General features: G+C 37.7%; 1 protein-coding gene across 2 annotated transcripts in view; it reads left to right on the forward strand.

Annotated features, from left to right (window-relative positions):
* CERS6 (ceramide synthase 6) overlaps nt 1-20,927 on the forward strand; it is a 297,599-nt gene that overhangs the window by 157,675 nt on the left and 118,997 nt on the right. For both annotated transcript variants that reach the window (XM_037140703.2, XM_037140704.2), the window contains exon 4: nt 10,843-10,900. In XM_037140703.2, the coding sequence (XP_036996598.2) occupies nt 10,843-10,900 (58 nt within the window). The remainder of the gene's footprint in view (nt 1-10,842; nt 10,901-20,927) is intronic.

Here is a 20,927-nt window from a genome sequence, read left to right on the forward strand (position 1 = left end):
AAGTTGAGTTGGATGAAGAGGAAAAGAAATCACACAAAGGTATGACCAGAGGACCCGAGACATAAACATGAGTGGGTTACTCATGAGACGGAAGGCAGCCCTAACCCCTGGGAGGTAATGTTTGTAGGCAACTAGGTATTCATTATTTCTAAACGTAGGTTTAAGTTAAAGTTTTTTTAAAAATAATCAACAGAATGGATCAGGAGTGAGATTTGTCAAGTCTCATTAAAGAGATGATTACAGGCTTGGTTGGGGCAACATTTGATTAGCTTTACCCAGCTAAGGAGAGGGAGGGGGCACAGAGTTGTTACAATTTCCCAATGGTAGGCAATGGTTTTCTTATTTCCCGTGCAATCATAGCATCAGTGCTGAACAAATAACTCTTCGTCTTCAGTCTGCTGTCAGATAAGCGAAAACAAATTACATAGAGACTGGGAAAGCAGCTGATGTCCAAGGGACACATAATATTAGGTTGACCTAGAGATGATAATAAATATTTGGCTGCTTTTGCCTCCACCATGCACTTAAGAATAAGACATCCGCAAGGCTCCAAAGTCATATTGACTAAATTTATTTTTGGCAACAGGGAAGAAATCTTGCTTTTATTCCTTCCCGCCCCCCTTGCTCTAGACAAGTGTTAGTTGAAAAAAAGCTCACTTATCTTTTTTTGATTTCCATAAGTCATGACCACTCAACCTTAGTAGAAATGGAATTTTAGCTCACAGTTATAAGTTTAGTGTACATTCAGGGGAATCCTAGGCACAATGAGAGGTAGGTAAAATGGCCTAACAAAGTGTAATTTGTGGACTGGAATTTTTATCAGATATAGTTACAGTAGATTGTGGGAGACTAGGGCTGGTTGGATAGACTGAAGAGAAGGGACAAGTGTCAGCAATGAGGGATTCTTCCTGGCTGGGTGCTTGACCAGGAGACAAAAGGGTGGATCCCAATAAGAATTAAAGAAAGAGTCGATACATGAACAAAGCATAAAAGACCCCATTTTCCAAGTCAAAGTACTTAAATTTAAGAAACTGAGCACACGGTGTCACTGGCTATCAGAGAGGTGCAAATTAAAAACCAGAATGAGATACCACTTTACACCAGTCAGGATGGCCATTATAAACAAAGCAACAAAGAAATGCTGGAGAGGTTGTAGAGAAAAGGGACCTCTAGTGCGCTGTTGGTGGGATTGCAGACTGGTGCAGCCACTGTGGAAAACAGTATGGAAATTCCTCAGAAAACTGAAAATAGATCTGCCTTTTGACCCAGCAATTCCAATGATAGGATTATATTCTAAGAACCCTGAAACACCAATCCAAAAGAACCTATGCACTCCAATGTTCATAACAGCACAATTTACAATAGCCAGATGTTGGAAACAACCTAGGTGCCCATCAGTAAGTGAATGGATCCAAAAACTATGGTACATATACACAATGGAATTCTATGCAGCAGAAAGAAGGAGCTTCTACCCTTTGTGACAGCATGGATGGAACTGGAAAGCATTATGCTAAGCAAAATAAACCAGGTGGTGAAAGACAAATACCGTATGATCTCATCTTTAACAGGAACCTAAACAACAAAACAAACAAACAAGCAAAATATAACCAAAGACACTGAAATAGAGAATAGGAGGCTGACAATGACCAGAGGGGAGAGGGGAGGGAATTTCAAGGGAAAAGGGAAAGGGTTTTTCGGGAACTAGTATTAAGGACACATGGACAATAGCTAAGGGGGGGTGGAAATGGGAGGGAGGTGGGGAGCACTGCGGGGGTGGGCTGGGATGGGAGTAAAAGATAGAAAACTACTTGAACAACAATTAAATTTAAAAAAGAAAAAAATTTTTTAAAAAGTGAATGGGTTTGACCCACCTCCAACCTCAGTGACTTTGTATTGTTAAATCTGTTGCTTCTTAATCAGAAGCAGCTGAGCCTTCAGCAAATAAGGAAAACTATTTGAAATCACAGAGTTCATTGTTGCTCGAGGTAGAAGTAATTTGGGAAATGTTTGCTTTGAGGCTGAAACTCAAGTCTGCATAATCCATTCATGGATAAGTAACATGTTTGTCCCTAGAGTATTTAATTGGACTTGTAATCTAATGCAAGTTTGAAAGTTATCCTGGAAACTTAGATTGTATATCCAAGTTTCCAAAAGAATCTGTCATTTTATCTTTAATCATTCTGTAAGATATATGAGATGCATCTCAAACTAGAGTTAATTTATATTTCTCCCTAGTTCATGAGCATCTCTATTGTACTCACCTAATAAAGTTAGTGTCCCAGTAACAGCTTGAAAAGGATGCTGACCTAAAAACCATGTTACATCTTTTTTAAAAAGTATTTTCTCTCTTGCAACTCACCTGTTAACTAAAGCTCAGGCCTACCCTACTCAGTTGAAGATACTGCATCATAAAGGTAAAGAAAAGTGATCTTTGCAGGGAGACATTTTGGCTAAAGGTCTGTGGAGCAAGAAAGAAATACCTGCCTTTCACACCGTCAGCATGATTCAATGGTGTCTGATGGCTTTGTTGAATTTAGTAAATGCAAAATAATCGTAGGGCCTTCCTTTATTCTACAAACCCAAAATCCAGCCAGCCACCCCCCACCAAAAAAAAAAAACCCGAAGTTTGAAAACTGCAACTTTGTAAAAAAAAAAAGTATGTGTTGGTTTAATTTGCGAAATTCCGTGTCTCTACACTAATCAACATTACACCTTCTCCTCAGAGACTGGGCTGTGTATCAGGTATCTGCTGGGTATTTTCTGGAACTTATGGAGTAGTTGTCCATTTCCAGTCTTGATTTTAAGGCCACAGAGCCACAGATGTAGGTGGAGGAGACCTGGTGTGAAAAGTGCAGAGACCTATTTCTTTCACCAAGTTACTTGTGAATGTGGGAAGTTGCTCGGGGCTCTGGACCCAGTGTTCTCATCTGTAGAACAAGGCTGTGGGTGGACTCTCAGGGGTTCCTACCAGCTGTTCAGAATAATCTCAAGTTCAGGGAAATAAAAAATGGGGGATGGATACGTCCAATTCATGTGCACACAAATATACCAGTGTTACAATAAAACACTCATAAGGCCTTGCCCTCACGAGCTGTTTTCCCACTGGGGTAAGCAGCGTACATTCATGACGCCAACTGTAGGTGGGATTCTAGCTAAGTCACTTCACTTTGAGTGTGTGCTTCCCACTATGTGGAGGGAGGAGGAAGAGACAACAGAGAAAGTCTTCTCTGCTCTCCTACCTTGGCACAGAAAGGGGGCTGAAATGGAGATGGCGCCTGTGGGAGTAAGTCCACTGAATTTGAGTAGTGTGATGAAAGAAAGAGCTGGGGAGTGATGCTATGTACAATAAAAAGGTTTTATTTTAATTTTTGTGTTAAACAGGAAATATTAGTAGTGAGGAGCATAGTCTCTGCTTTTCTGGATTTGAACCCCAAGTTCACTTCCTGTTAATTGTGTTTTTAGGCAAGCTGCCTAAATTCTTTCTCCTTATCTGTAAGACAGGAAGGATGGCAGCATCTGCCCCCCGGGTTCTCAAAAGGTGTGAGTTCATACATACACCACTCTTATGATGATACCGGGCACAGAGCAAGTTCTCAAGAAATGCCAGCTACTATTGTTTTATAAAAACAAATAATACCCTCCCCAAATAGCTCAGCAGGGTAGCCCATCATTCCAACGCACCAAGACTGGGTTCGATCCCCTGTCAGGGTACATACAAAGATCAACCAACAAATACCTAAGTAAGTAGAACATCAAATTGATTGCTTCTCTGTTCCTCTCTCTTCCTCTCTCTCTCAAAGATCAATAAATTAAAATTTTTAAATAAATAAATTAGTGATTCTCCAAGAATACATAGTAAGTAGAAGTACTTTTCACTTGATAAAGTTGAATTTTGCTATCAGCTTGAAGCTTTGTAGAAGTGATTGTGCCATATATAATACAGAAACCTCTTTGAAGGGTTTTTATAAGTCCAGTTGTACTTTATGGAGGAGTAACAAAATATGAGTGTAATATATTTATATAGTATCTTTGTTCATATCTTGTGAAAATCATTAGCTCTGAGTTTTGGGTAGAAAAATAGTAATTTCATCTACCATGTACTTAGAGACAAAGTGACAGATTTATATATTTTAAAGTATTACTATAATGAAGTCTATATTATTTTTTCAAATTATCTTCTACTTATTTGTCCAACACCATAGTTTTCTTCATTTGCAATAATTTGAAGCTATAGTGGCTTGATTTATATTAAATGTTAAATTTTATGAAAGAAAAGATGTAAATCCTACTTCACTTTCATCATGTGTTGATAAGAAATGAGTTAATCTCCATCTGTTTAGATGATGGAACACTTAAAATAAGAAATGTCTCAAAATTAAATTTTGTTTCAGAATCAAAACATTACGTAATACTAATTATTTTATGCTCTAACCATCTATCCTAATTGCGCAGTCAATAACAGTATTTTTCATTATTTAAACCATTTCAGAGTTGACTCTTTGATTCCAAATTTTATATTGATTTCTTTAAAATTGCATTAGCCATATTTATCATGTCTTTTCCCTTTCTCATATAGGTTTTGTATAGAATAGTCATTAAATTAAAATTATTTAATGACTATTTTGGTTAAAATAAACTTAAAAGTAAATGAAGGGAGAAGTCATACCTTTGGTAAAAAATCAGATGTCAAATTAGGAGCTATTTCTCACAAAACTTGCTGCCAGAAAGATAAATAAGACCTAGTCTTACCCACTTGGAACTCACAACCAAGAGAGAGGCTTGTGGCTGTAATCAAAGATGAGATAAAGAGGTAAAGAACACATCATCAGAGAATTGCAGTGGTTTTCATGGGGCAACATTGAGACAAGGAGACTTCATGGGATAACTAGCATTTGACAAGAATCCGGGGGGCGGGGGGTAGTGTTTCCACAGGTGGAAAGGACGAGTGACTAAGACAGAGAAGGGTCCCCTGGGTATTACTGTTGACTCCAGTTGACAAGTTCAGTATTGTTTTCACTGCCATAGTGTGGACCAGTGCAGTCCTTCCCTATTTCCCGTTTACAAGTAGCCAGTTTCTATTCATCAGGACAGAGACTATTATCATGTGGTGTCCCTTAGTGTTTCCCCGCTGAGAAACACCATTTCAGCTGAGCACATGGTCTTTAATCTTCACGTGTGTAAAACCAGGAAGAGGCAGCACAGCTTCGTGGTTAAGAGCTGGGATGCTGGCACAAGACTGCCTGGTTTCCAGTCCTGACTCTCACCCTTAACACCCATGTGCCATTTAGTTGGCAAACTGCTCTGGTGTTTGTTCCCTCAACTGGAAAAAAAAAAAAGGAGAGATAACAATAGTACCAACCTTGTTGCATGGCACAGTTTCACTAAATGACTTCCCCAATGTACAGTGCTTAGAATAGTACTGGGCACAGAAGAAGCTCTTCAGAAATGAAAGTTAAAAAGCCCCTTGTGTTTACCGTTCTCTCTAGAATGGTTTTCTGAGTTGAGTTCAGGGCGCTGCTCTGGGGGTTCCTCCCTATTTCCCCCTTCTCTAGAGATTAGGATCCTTGTACCATTTGGGTGACACCTGGCAGCAAGACGCAAAATCTCAGCTCTCTGATTTCCTGCCTTTTTATGGCACATTTTATTGTCTTGACTTAAACAAAGAGCCCTTTCAGGCTTGTTGTATAAGGACAATAAACCAGATTCAGTGGGTAGTAGTTTTTACTACCTTTCCACTTAATTTTTCAGATTTGATGAACATAAAAGGTTTTCATGTCCAAACAAATGTAGTGGGACACACTGACTTCTCGAGGTGAGGAAGTGCACTCCAATTCTGGGGGATTTGAGAGCAGGCTCTAAGTTTAGTGCTAAGCTAGGTTTGTGTCCTGGTTTTGCTACAGTGTGATCTTGGGCAACCTAATCCCTTGGCTTCTGTTTCTAAAAAAAGGTTCCTACCTTACAGAGTTGGTTTCCCACTTGGAGTCTTTCTGAGATTGTATGTGATTTTGAGCACCTCTCCCAAGAGCTCAGGACCCAGCTCCTCGTTCTCTAATAGGCCGACACTCGCCTTCTGCTTCCCAGTCTCCAGAATGGGGTGTGTGTCCTTACTCCTGGTTCCTGTGTCTTTATGAGTTTATGCTCTTAATAAAATCCCTCTTCTGCTTGTTGAGGACTACGTTCCTAGAGGCACACAGGTAAATTCATGCATTCAATTTGCCATCTTTAACCAGGAGTCATCTTTACATTCTTAAAGGAACATTCTTTAACTCTATTTCTTGATATAACAGCAGTGTCTTTTGAAATTCCCTGTAAATGAATAGATTTACTTCACCCACATGTGGAATCTAATGAACAAACTGAACTCAAAATAGAGAAAGACTCGTAGAGAGCAGGATGACAGCTTTGCAGGGTGGTTGAGGGGTGAAGGGATCGAGCTAAAAAGAAAAAGGACTCTTGGACATAGACTATGGAGTGGTGATTGTGGCCAGGAGGGTGGTAGGTGGAGGTGGAAGAAGTTATGGGGGGGGGGGGAAGGGGCAGAGATAAATGGTAATGCAAAAAATACAATAAAAAATAAACTCTTAAAAAATAATAAATTTAATGCTTCCCTCTTCACTCTCGTTTCATTAATATAATCTGAGGATTACATATTTTATATTAAATTATCCCTTAAGGACAATGGTATTTAATTTGACAGTGAAAGTAGGGCAGTTATTTATGTTGCTAACCATAGTCCATTTATTCTAAAAATATACCTTTTGAATTGTTCATTTGTATTTGTATCTCAGTGAATTATAATTGGCTTATGCAATTTTTTAGGAAAGGCTAATGAGTGATGTATTTTCAGCGCCTTTAGATACAGGAGACTGTTTTTCATCTCCCTTTACAAGTGACAGGCAATTTGGCTGGCTATAGCTTCTTCGATGGAGTCTTCTCTTTCTTCTGTAATGTAGTAATACACAGGAGAAATTTAAGACCAGCTGGATACTTGTTCTTTTAGTAATAACTTATTTTCATTTGGTTTGTGTGTTAACTTGTTTTCATGCCTAAATACTGAAGGATTTTTTTTTAAATTTTAACTACAGGACTCAAAATTTTTGTCAGAATGTGGCTTTGAATTGTTTGGCGTACAATTTAGTGGTTTTTTTTTCTTCAGTCTTTAAAAATTGTGTCTCTGATGATTACTTCTATTCAAGTTCTTCTCTTGTGTTTTCTCAGAAAAACTATACTTAGGCTTGGTTTTTCCCGTCCCCCAGATCTGGGGTGTGCTTCCACCTATTGGTTCTTTTCTCCAGCCCCATGTGGGTGTTTATCTTCTCCATCGATGAGTTAATTTTACACAGTATGTATCTACTTCACCATCCATGTGGGTAATATTGCTGTCACTTCACTTTTAGCCTCTTGATTTCACCTATAATATCTCTTCATCTTACCCAATAGTCTTTATTGATTGATGGTTTTCTAATTCTGATTTTTAGGGACATATCTTTTTATATTATATTAACAATGCCAAACACTTATCTAACATTCACTTCTGATTCCTTTAGGGAGTCATTTTTAGGAGATGGTGCTTCCTTTGAAACTTCAGCATGCTCTTTTCTTTACGTACTTACACAGTACTTCCTAGTAGACCTATGCTGATGTTTAGCTGTTATTTTCATTATTCCTGAATTTGGAAATAATCCACCTAGATCTGGTCACAGATAGGGTGCCTGGGTTGTTCTTGGCCTCATTCTCTGTCTTCTGTTTGCCAGTAAGTCCTCTTTCGATCTTCTGGCAGTTTATAAGCCCTGCTGCATTCTCATGATCTAAAAGAGTTTGATCTAAAGCAGCGATCCCCAGTGTCTTGTTCTTCCTTACTCTGTATATAGATTATATAAGAATCTGATTCCCAGAATGCAATGCCACCATATCATCTTGTCCATAAATATGCTTTTCTGCAACTGAATCTCCTAGGATGCTAAGTGCTTCCCTTTCTTCCCACTATTGTTCAAAAGTCACGGTCACTAATTGATGGGGTGGGGGTATTCTCCTGCTGCCTCAAAAAACATCATTCATCACAGAGAGCTGGCTGGGTTTCTGAATGATACAGCTTTTTGTATTTCTGTGCAAGGTGGCAGAGAGTGGAGATAGGAAGATATACAAAGACCTTTCTACTTCCTGCAAGACCCATAGCTTGTTTCTCCTTGCCTTTTATTACATTTTACAAATCTAATTCATTCTTTTTTTTTCTGTTGTAAATTTTTTCTTCGATTCTTGGAACAGGTTGAAGGTTATCCCCTCCTTTTTGTGGTTACACACACCTTTATTTACCCCTTTTTACAGATACGTTTGTGGGAGGTTGGGAGAGGCCTTATCAGGGGCTGGTAGCCAGCTAGACACCATATAAAACTTTAACTTATATGAAACTAACAAATTTTAAAAGTACTTTCCGCATGTGGCAGAATGCTTGAAAATTTTGCTTTCTGCAGACATTTTTATGGAAATAAACTCTTCTGTGTAAGTATTCATCACAAGTTGTTATTCAAATGGTGGAGGCATCTGTTTTTCTGTAATAGAACCTATGTCTTATGAAAACTCGCTCATTTTGTGATGAAATAAAAATGTAGATACATAAGTCATTGTAGGAATTCCAGTGACTTCCATAAATTTTTTATGGAAGTCTACCTGATCACTGCCTGTTAATAAAAGTCTTAGAGCTAAAGCAGCTGTTATAAATTACTTAAGTTGCAGATTCAGTTGCTTTCAGGGTCCAGAAAAGTGACCTGCAAATTCATGAAGTAGGTTGGATTAATATAATAGGGATTGAAAGGGACTACAGAGAAGTGGAGATTACTTATGATAGCCAATCCGTGGGCCACCAGTATAATAACAAAAGCAGTATAATATAAACCTACACTCCCATGATAGAGCTGGAAGTGAAATCAAGGGATATTAGTAGATCTGTCCAATGTTTGGAGAATCTATGTGTCTTAACCAGAACCAGCTACATTATTTGCAGGGCTCAGTGCAAAATAAAATGGGGCCCCCCAATCAACAATGATTAAGAATTTCAAGGTAGTAAGAGCAAAGCCTTAAACTAAGCATGGGACCCCATGTGACTTGCACAAGTTACATACCCTTGAATCTATCCCTGGTCTTGGCTTCTGATCTAGAATTTGTACACCCACATGGAAAGAAACACACATTCTCACCCACAACCAGCAAAAAATCTGAAAATGGAGAGAGATGGGGTTAAATTAAGTCTTTCTCTGACTGACTTATTTCACTATATCCATCCATGTTGTTGCAAATGGCAACAATTCCTTCTTCTTTATTGCTGTGCAGTATTCTATTTCGTATTGTGTGTGTGTTACCGATATATATCACATCTTCTTTATCCATTCATCTACCAATTGTACACCTGCAATTAATATAACCAACATGAGATTGTGTACTAACTATACTTAAATTAAAAAACTCAAAAAAAGCCAAAATTAAGTCCTTGATTTTGATTCTGCAGTAACTAAGGGAACCACCTTTAATCACAGGAGAGCTTTTGTATGAGGTTTTAGAAGCATCGCTTCTCTACATTCTTTGGAAGCTTTTGTCGAATAATTACTGCTTCCATCAGTTTTTATTGATTCGTACTGCATTCAGGTTTTATGAACTATTAGTTGAAGATTTCCAACCTGAGGTTCTCAGCTCTTCTCTAACTGTTAGTTCTGACTTGAACTTCAGAATGTCTGGAGAGTCACTCAACCCAGGAGCAAAACTCCGAGGGACACTGGTGTCTGCTGTGGGGTCTTCCTCTGTTCCTTATGTGAGTGTAGCTGTCATTTCTTCCAGGAAATTTTGTCCATAACTTGAATACTATCCTAAAATAACCCTTTTTTCACCATATTTAAAATGTATATTGCTTGTAAACACAAAAAGCAATTCACTTCCTGACAAATTGAAGCTGACTAGTCTCCTTCTCCTTTGAATTAATTTACAACTTACAACTCACAGTACCTTTAACACCATTAATAAGATAACCTGAGGACCCTGTTCAGTGAAACCTAGCAGCTCATAAGGGCACGGTTAAGCACACTCAGAAAATGTAAGAAGTAAAACTGGGAATTGAATACTAGGATAACAGTGTTTTTGTAGTATCTAACTGCCTAATTTACATGAAGTCTACATAAATAAAGTCATATTTTAAAAGACTTAAACATTAAATAAATCATTTAAAATGGAAGGAGAACTTAACATTTTTTCCTCATTAAAAAAGGAAAGTCTAACCACTGGATCTGCAGCTTGGTATGGTATAAGATTGTACAGTAAGTTGTACCTCAGATGGATGAGTTATATTTCAGATGGATTCCTGTATTTAGTAACATCCACCAAGATGTTGATAAATATCTATAAAAGACAAATAAAGAAAAATACCTTACCTGATTTCAAAACATTAAGGTTTTTGTTTTTAAAACAAATACAAAGTTTGGTTAAGTTAATATCTGAATCAGACAGAATTCAAAACTATCTCATAGATCTTCATACTGTTGAAATATACCCCACCTTGAATGATTAATCAGAGGAAAGGGAAGAGAAGATGAGCAAATGGGCAAATACATTAATTAAGTGAAAGGAAATTTAGGTTGTGAATATCACTACTAATATTTAAAATATTTGCAATAAGCCATGCACATGAGTGTGTATGTGTTCAGCTAGCACTGAAATTGCTCATTAAATTTAATCTCAGGTTGGGGCATGGATGGGGTTGGGGGCCATATTTAATAGACCTTTTTTAGTCATGTGTTTCAGAATATTCAGTGAAATATATAAGCCAAATGTCATAGAATTTTTTTTAACCTTCTACAGGTGGAGATTTTCATTTTACCTTTATGTATTTACCTATGGAGTCCGGTTCCTGAAAAAGGTACGGCCTGTCAAGTTACTTCATATAATTCTTATGTGACCGTAAGCCTGATCTCTTTTTTTCCTGTGTGACAGTGGTAATATTTTAAGCAATCATAATAGGCTTCTTAAGAATTATCTGTGCATTTCTTAACTTTTACAAAAATATGTGCAGTTTATTTTTTATAGTAAGTAACATTTAGTCAGATACCTAAAATACTTTTGAAAATAATTTGTTTTTCCAGTGAAAGATGTTGCTAAGGCCTCCAATCACTCTAGTTGGTTATTTATTCCTTGTGGGCTTAAGAGCCTTAAAAAACCCATCAAAGGCTTTGAAAGAAGTTCATGTCCATGTCATACAACTTGAAAAAAATCAGTTGTAATGTGTGTTATCATTGTAGTCTTCACCAGTAGAATTACATTTTAGTGTTTGCATGGTTCTTAAAGGGCAACACCAACTGCTGGTAGAAAATTCAGTTGCTTTAATAGACCGTATTTCCCCTGCTGCTTTGCAATTCTTGCATGAACTGAGTGAGGCACCTTCAACTATGAAAGCAGGTCTCTGAGGCTGCCACAGTCTTCTCGGTCATTTCAATGCTTCATGTCACTACTAACAATTAGGCTGCCTAAAGTCAAGACTCATGAAGACTTATTTTCTCATTGTCATGCACATATTAAGAGTAGTGATTTATTGGCAGAAAATGGGAAGTTATTTTTTAATATTTAATATTATTAACCTTTAAAGTGATATCCATTTCATCTTTATTTAGTTCAGAATTTTTTCCAGAATAGGGCATTGTGCCAAGTGGCATGCCTTTACTAATAACTTCTCATGTAAATATTGATATAAAAATTACAAATATGTTTTTCTTGTTAAAGTCTGGGTTACAAGATATTGTGTGCCTGTGGTAAATTCTATTATAAAGAGCTGCTATTTCCCAATATCTTGTTTTCTTAAAGGAAATATCCTATTTACTCATCTTCTCCTTTGGTAACTACATGTAATTTTCACTCAATAACAGCACATGCCCCAGGGGCCATTTGAGTAGAGTGAAAAGGATGAACTTCATTCTGTAGACTTTTCAAGCATGAAGAAATTCTCAACTTGGGTAAATAAATGTGATGGAAACTGCTTATTTTGGAACCATACTGTTCTAGTTTTTAAACTTATTTAGGGAAATATGGAAAGAATGGCTATAGAGCTTTTATACTTACAACTTTATTAGCTTGGGTGAGGAAATAGCTTTGCGTGAAATTTTGGCTGACATGGCAGAGCTGTGCTCATGGGGATGCCAACTCACTCGCTGAGGTCACGGCTTGGAGTCCACGTGGCGTTCTGTTGGTGAAGGGCTTTGATGGTGGGCAAGGAGAGCTAATGAGAGCCAGGAGCACAGTTTTCCCCTTTCCCCTAGATCTGCAGGATCTGGTCTATTATAGCTCTCATAGGGCCAGCCTGGCCATCTGTCATTCAGAACAGGAAACACTTTGACACTTAGTTCTGCTTCACTCTGTCCCCAAACTGAGTGGGACAAGAATACTTGTAATCCTCAAGTCCTGAGTGACTCTGTAGAAGGCTGTAAGAAGGCCTGTCAATAGAACACTGGTTTCAGAAGTGTTTTTGTTTAAACTATACCAGTTCCCTTTCAAACTGTTCCTAGTCATAACACATGGTTAAAAAATGAAAAGGAGAACTAGATGTTGTCCTCTGTGGTGAATCATTAATCTCTGGGGTTTCTTCCTTGAATGGCGTTTAAGGTGCGGCCAGTTGTGCATGAACCATATTGTTTAGTCTGGTCATGTGTGATAGAAGGCGCCCATGGAATCCATGTCACTGAACTAGCTGTAGGGGACTTCATAAGCCATCTTGTCCCATCCTCGTATTTCCCAGTTCGGGAAGCAGAAATCCTAGGAGGGCAGGTAGCATTCCAAAGGTCACACAGTCAGTTTATTAAGGGCTAAAACTGAAATAAAACACGCTGCTGTCTCTTACTCCAGTGCTTTCTCCACATCACCAGTCTGCTCTAACCTTAGCATGATTTCCAAATGACTTCCTTCTTCGGTTAAGGTGGCAAAATTTATCCAACATGCCCATTGTTTCTATTATAGAACTTTAAATATTTACTTTAATAGATATTGAAAGTATATTTTTATTAACATCCTTGGTGTGGACAATATATTTGTCCATCTAACCTGAGAGGAAAAAAATTATTATGGACACAGCAGCAAAAATAATCAAAAGAAAGTAATTCACATTTTCACAACACCCTAAATGTTTTAAAATAAAACACAAGGGTGGTGGGCCAGTGTAAAGAGGTGAGAGGCCACAGCTGCTTCTTATTTCCAGTGTCAAAAATATGGATTATGAAGTGGACTCTTGGAAAAATGACAGGGAAGCTTGCACTGTCTGATTTTCTTCTGCCTTTAGATTGAATGAACCTGATACAGCTCATCATTTAAAATGGATTAAGTATCTTTAAGAACCTTTCTATCCTGTAATTCTCTGAACCAGTTAAAAAGTTATTTATTAAATACAAAGTACCATGTACCTAGAGTAATGGATAGAGAATTTAAAAAAGTAAATGCAAACAATTTTATTAAATAAATTTTGAAAACCATAGATCTTTAAATGTAAAAGTTATGCACTGATCTAAAGACCTTATTTAATAGATGATACTAGGAGGTATCAATCTCTAGTGTAAGAATAGCTTTGTTGTTTGTTTTTTTTTGCCATGTTGAAATACAACAGAGGGACCCCTAAGGAAATAGAATTATTGTCTGGAGGGCAGGCACCTTGTAGTACAGGCTTCCCCGGTTACACTAGTGTTCTAGAAACCTATCTGTATCAGTGTACCACCTGGCATTGTTGTGAGAGGCTGCGTTCGGCTTCAGTGAATTTTTTGAAACTCTTTCAGCACATTTGCCCATTTCACCATGGGAGATTTACAAGCACACCTGGCCACACCACACTGAGTGTTCAGCAGTGTTTGACCAAAAACAGCATGACCCCCATGCCCCACCCTCCCTATTCACTCAATCTTGTCCCAAGTGACTTTTTTTGTTTCCCTGAATGAAAAAAAAGTCTTCAAAGGGAAACATTTTGTGGCTGTGGAAGAAGTGAAGCAAAAATGCATCAAAACGGAAGGGTTCAAAAACTGTTCTGAGCAATGGAAAAAAGTCTCAGTAGGTGTACTGCATCAAACGGAGAGTACTTTAAAGATGACTGAAGTTTAAACATGTAAAAATAAAGACACGATTTCTCTATAAATAAATTCTGTTTTGGGGGTTCCTCCCCTTGTACACTGAGGTTGAATACTGGAGTTTTATCAAATGCTCTTAACTTTTTTAGTTTGAATTGGTTTAACCCTATAGGAAGAACCCTGTATTTCTCTGGGTTTTAAGTAGAGTTTCAAAGTATAAATATGAGTGATTTAAGTACCCTCAGTTTTTTTTAATTTATTTATTTTTAGAGAAAGAAGAAGGAATGGAGAAAGAGAGAAAATAATATCAATGTGTGGTTGCCTCTCATGTGGCCCTCATTGGAAACCTGGCCTACAACCCAGGCATGTGTCCTGACTGGGAATCAAACCGGCGACCCTTTGGTTCAAAGTCTGTGTTCAATCCACTGAGCTACACCAGCCAGGGCCTAAGTGCCCTCAGTTTTAAACCATTTTTTATACTTAGGAATAAGACAGTTAAGAGTTTCTCATTAAATTCATGTAAACTAGGTGTATGTCAGTAAACACTGGTACTGTCTTAGAAGACACCAAGGAGAGGTTAAATGTAAGGAATTGATTAGGGAAAATGCCCGTGAGAGAAAATGGGAGGGGTCACAGGGAGGCTGGAAGACCTCCCTCTGGCTGGAAGGTCTGAAGGTCTTCCACGCACCACCCTGGGTGCAGGAAAGAGGGAAGGAAGGGAAGACACTGCGTGGAGTTCTAAGACTGCTGTGCCTTTCTAAGGACAGTTCAGGAGGGCTGTCTGGGAGTCCTGGAGCCACCGATGGTTGTCAGAGGAGACCTCTGTCTCCCAGAAGTAGGCTTGCCCTTATTATTCCTGTGATCCATTAAATCAACCTGTCCAGCTTGGCATTCCTGCAAATGTAGCTGTGGATTTTAGAGCACAACTGGACCCTGGGTCAATGACGACCCCGCCATCCAAGATAGAAAAGGCACATTTTCATGGTTGCCATGTATGCTTTATCTAAAAAAAATATTCCAGGTATTCTGAGAAAAGCCAAAGGATACCTCAGGAATAAGGTATCCAGCCAAAGGAATAAGGCCCTAAGTAACAAATTATGTTTTCGTATGCATAATGCCTAGAAACATGGAGAACCATGTACCTACCCATCATACTTTTTTTTTCATTTGACGTACATGCTACCTTCATCTTCATTATGTCATACTTCTTCTGGTTGATGTGTAATTGTATCTTTGAAGCAATACACAGGCTGACTTCCCACATGAGCTGGGTAGCCATTGAATCTGTCTTAGGGCTAATTCCCCTTTATACTCAAATGACCCAGTTTAAGTGAGAAATTAAATGGTCACCCTATGAATAGTTCTATAATAAATGATGAAATAATTGGCCCTATATTTCACAATTTTCAGACACCCTGTAAAGCATGTATGTTTATGTGAAATCAGCAAAATGTCTTCTCTAGTTTTGTGATGACAGATCAGGGGATGAGCCTCATTTATAGTGATGTGATACTGCTCGGGTGTGCATATGTTGTATATTGTCTTTGTTTTCTTAGCTTAGAGCTCCCTTTATGGAGAGCACTAACTTTGATCATGGAAGGAGACTCTAGAAGGCGTTCATCATACAGACATGTTAGTGAACTATTAAGTAAAGTTATTGCTATGTTAGTAGGAAATATTTAATAGGAGAAGATTAGCCTGGCTCACTAGTCTCTTCCCATAATTGCTGGACACAATTGACTCTTTGCCTGTCAATATGATTTGGCAGAGATGAGAACTTTTATAAAAGAAGACTCAGAATTACTTCAAGGGCTCTGAAACCTTGTCACATAATGTGCTCATACAAATCAACACTTTCCCAGGTCCTAACAGAAACCACATATCAAGCCTTTAAAAATAAAGCAAGCCATCTCTCATTTCCTGTTACCTTCTTTCTCATTTGTAAGTGGAAGTTGGCATTGGATGGAGTTCTTTGCATATTTTTCCTTGAGTTCCTTTATTTATTTAAAATACTATGTCACAGGAAGGTAATGTAAAAGTATACGCAACTGGGATTTAGGTAAATTTTTTATAATCTGCCTGTTAGACTAATGCATTTCTAACTTTTCTGACTACATGGTGCACTTCATATCATAATCCATTTTGTATACATGAATGTATATAATTAAAACATAGAATTTACTCCCCAAAATACACCCATATCTACCTCTGTATCAGTCTGTGTTCCATTAGGAGACAGAAACCACGGGAGTTATTTTAGGAGTGACTATAATTTACAGAATCATTAACCAAGGAGGATATGACCATTTTATTCTAAGTAATTGATCTGCTCACGGTTTGCTGTCTATGATAAGGAGCTTGACCTGAATGTAAATCAACTCATTGCTTCTTTTTTGAGACAGTCCACCTATGAAGAAAAGTCAGCTGAACTACACAGTATGATTAGTGATGTGGTTCATTTACATTCTGGTGGGGCAGCAGCAAACATTTCAAGGGCACTGTTTGTACGTGACACTTCAGTTAGCACCGCACTGAAGTATTATGGAGGTAGTAATGGCAGCAAGAAGCTCTCTCTCTGAGAACTGGGGCTTAGAGCAAGAGGCTGGATTGTCAGAAGCTGAAAACTTGGGGGAGGAACCATAGAGCCAGACAAGACCTCTGAGGAGGGAACCCTGACCATTTGGAGTTGCCGAGGAACTGTGATGAGGCTGGTTCTGGGAATGAGGAAAACTGCACACTGCGATATTTGCTACTGCTGGAATGAACTGCCATTGCAGGGGGTGGGGGGGCGAAGATGTATCACTGGGGGAGGGGCAATGATGACAAGAACAGGAAGCAGAACAGAAAGGAGCACATCCAGTCTTCCTCTCGGAGCCTCCCAGCCTCCTCTAGTGACTTCTTAGAGGCAGAACTCAGCAAGGCACCAGCTCCCAGAGCCAGCTGGAGGGTAGTTTGCAGAGTCCCAGCTGAGGCTGCATCTGAATAACTAACCCAACCTTCCCATTGTGCTGCATTCTGTGATGCACTATAACGACTTATTGTAACTCATTTTATTACATTTTTAAAAATGCAATTGCCAGCTATTAAGTTGACTTCATGACTAACTATGGGTTGAAATGCCACCATTGAAAAGTACTCTGGCCAAATGTGCACTCTGCCCTTCTCTTAGACTATCTGCATCTGACCTGAACTAAGGAGTAGCCTTTCATTATTCATTTGGCATGCTCTTCAAAGTTCAAACAAAGCCACAAAGTGTTCCCTTTGTGGCATGCTTCATGGTGTTCTCTTTTGCTTATTGGTGAACTTGGAATCATTATAAAATGGGAACAACATTGTCATATATTTTGCCCATTTTAATAGGGAAAATAAAATTTGTCTAGCCATTAGAATGTGTTTATTTTAAATTTTGTTCTTTGTGTCATTTAAACAGTTTCAAAATTGCTTGAAGTATGTCAGCTGTTTAAGGTGGTTTGATATTTACAGTTTTACCCAAGAAAATGGCCCCCTTCAAATGGTTTTGTAAGAATGGCAAGTGACATTGATACAAACATTGGGAAGGGACTCTAAAAATCAGCTATCTCAGCTTTCCCATTTTAGAGAAGAAACAATTTTAAAAGGAAGAACTGATTTGCCTCAGGACAAAATTGAAGCCAGTCAGTCTGGTGGTCTTTAAAATTTCTAGGTCAGTTTAGGAATAAAAACAAAAAGCAAAGCAAACAAAAAAACCCTTAGAAAACAAGTTTCAGAAACCTAGCAGTTCCCATAACATTTATCTACTTGTTTTCATTAGTAAATGGACCTTACTTGTTAAGAAATAAAAGTCACATCACTATGGGAGAACATGAAGTTCAACTTCTAGGTGGAGCTTTCAGTCTTGCCTCTGCCAGTTTTGTTTAATGGGAACTTTGCTCTCCGGAACCTCACTTTCTCGTCTGTAAATGGGAAAAGAATGTGTGCCCTGCCTTGCTCTGTTTGTTGTGTCTAGTGGTGCTGTGGAAGCTATAAAGCACTTTAAAAATTAATACATAATACTAATTATCACTGATTGACAGGTGGGTTCTGTTGGAAAACTGAATGCTGAATCTTCTCTAATCCCTTGACATGAAACCTTTAAATACTGTGGTACTCCTGTCGCCTAGTCAAGTAAAAACCCTCATTATAACCATGATTTGATGCTTACAAATGGGTAATGCACTTTCTGGAATGGAAATGACCTGGAATGGCCTTAGGAAGTTGTCCTTCAGTGTTTTTCCTTATTGTATCTTCCTTTTCCCCTTCTACCCACATCCATCTTGAACTTTCTCTGATTCCCCTCATTCTTGTCCTTTGCCCTTCAGTGTTGGCATGTGGCTGACATTCTTTCTCAGGAGAATAGTCTGAGGCCAGTGAAAAACTAAAGATAATATGGTTTGGGGGCAGTGGTGCTCATAAGAAGTCAGAAGACCTGGCCATTAATCAGTTTTGCACCTTTAAACAAGTCACCTAATCTCTCTGAGATTTCATTGGTACATCTCCAAAATCAGTAATGTGAACTAACATAACATTTTTTAAACTCACACTCCATAGTTCAGTGAAGAATTTGCAATAGCTTATAATTATGGTAAGCTGATACAACCTGTTTAGAAATCAACATGGTTATTTAGAATAATAACCATTAATATGTTCATATACTGTGACTCAGCAGTTCAACTCCTGTGAATTTAGCCTGAGAAAAGAACTGTACAGAACCAAAAATTGTATACTTGTAAGCTTATTTATTACAACTTAAAAATTTATATGAATATACATCTACATGCATAAAATTATAGCAATCTAAAATAGAACTTAAAATAATCTCAATGTATAATATTGGTAGAATTATTTAAATTATTACTATCAAAATGACAAAATAGTGTGCAACCATTTAAAAATAATAACTGTAAAGTAACTATTATTTATAGTCCTAATAAAATATTTACCATAATTTTACCTGAAAATAAGCAACAAACTCATTTGTACATTTTGCTGTGGTAATCATATATATATATATATATATATATATATATATATATACATAAATGGAAGATAATAGGTAAAAATGAAGAGATTTCTTTTAGAGAGGCAGAACTGTGAGTAGTTATTTTCTCAAAATGTCTTTACTATGTAGTTTCTTTTCTGTTAATAAACCCCTAAGATGTAGGAATTAGAACGGAATGACTAAGCATAAACTTAGGTATATTGGGTTATGAAAGAACATGCAGTTGTTACTTTTAAAAAGGAGAACAATTTTAAAAAGTTGAATTTCATATAAAAGACAAAGAGAAGTTTCATAGAAAAAAAGTTCCTACTGTTCACGTTTGCCTAGTTCTCACTGCCCTGGTCCCTGATTTTCCTTTCGGGGGTTCTCTTCACACGATTGCCCAGGATGCCCTGGAATGGCAAAGACATTGTTAGTCTCTGGTGGGATTATGGTAAGATTCAAGCTCTTTATTTCCATAGCAGATTTACGTGCCCTATGTTAAATAACAATTTGGAATTCTTTATTCTGTACACCACTTGAGAAAACTTTTTTCACTGTGAAAGTCCCACCTTTTTTGGATTTGGATAATGGACTTGGAAATACAATGGGCTTAATGCATAGCTGGGATGAAATTTTGAGTCCCTGCTGATAATTATAATCATAATTATTATCATGGTGACAGCTCTATGGTACCGAGCACTCGTTGTGGGCCAGGCATTATATTGATCCATTAGCATTCATTTCTCTCGGGCTTCACAATGTAACTCCTCATCCTTATCGATGAAGAAACCAGGGCTACCAAAGGACCGATCATTTGCCCAAGGTCACACGGCCAGTCAGTGGGAGGGCTGAGATTTCAATTCAGGGATTTTGAGCCAATGGCCTATTGTATCCAGGCTTTGTTACTGACTCAGTGGATTTACTGGACTAATCAGGATTGACCAGTTAACAAGAAAAAACAAAGGCTCTGTCCTATAGCTATATTTATCTTAACACTACAGAGTTAAACTTAGTGACGATATTCAAAAGGCCCAAATTAAACACCATACTTGCTTATGTATCTGCTTTTGAATGAAGTCACATTGACCGCACTCGAGAATCTGTGGCTGGCTGCATTCTTAGTATTTTTGGATCTCATCAGAAACTGCTGATTTTCAAACCGGGTATAAATGTCCTTTTTTACATAAACCAATGTAATCATGAAACACAATTTTTTTCCTCTTATGGTGCATATTTATTCCTACATTGTGACTAGTAAACCATTAATATACTCTCTTCAAGTCAGTATTTTCTACATTTTGGGAAATGTGTTTTAGGGGAAATTGTTGATTGCCTAGGATAAATTAAAACACGTTCAGATTATAAAACCATTTCATCAACACTGAGGTTATACTTTAGAGTTTTTTATTTACTAAGATGCAGCAGTTTAATTTTGGTTGTGTAAAAATTTCCTCTAAAGAGCATTGAGAAGCCTTTTTTTTTACCCAGGTTGTCTTTGCTTTGTATTCAGGCTTCGTCTGGAAAGAATGACATTTACACCAACAGCTTTCTCCAGACGGTGAAGTAGGAAGATTGTAGGATTTGCAGGAGCTCATAAAGCTGAAATGGATTTTTGTGGGAGGAAAGGAACTTGTGTCAACTCCCAAGTACAAGTGACGACTGCTGCCTTATTGAGTGCTCTGTGCAATTATTTAAACAAGGGTTTGTGGATTCAATGCTTGATCAAACCACGAATCTTATCTTTTCAGCTCACTTAATAAAATATCATCTTTGTAAAAACTCTAGAAATAAAGAAAAGAAACTATATATCATAAGCTACTAAAATAACACTGATTTAAATATGACATTCATTA

Source organism: Artibeus jamaicensis, unplaced genomic scaffold, assembly GCF_021234435.1.
Source record: "Artibeus jamaicensis isolate MK-2021 breed Jamaican fruit bat unplaced genomic scaffold, CSHL_Jam_final contig_391, whole genome shotgun sequence".
Classification (NCBI taxonomy): Eukaryota; Metazoa; Chordata; class Mammalia; order Chiroptera; family Phyllostomidae; genus Artibeus; species Artibeus jamaicensis.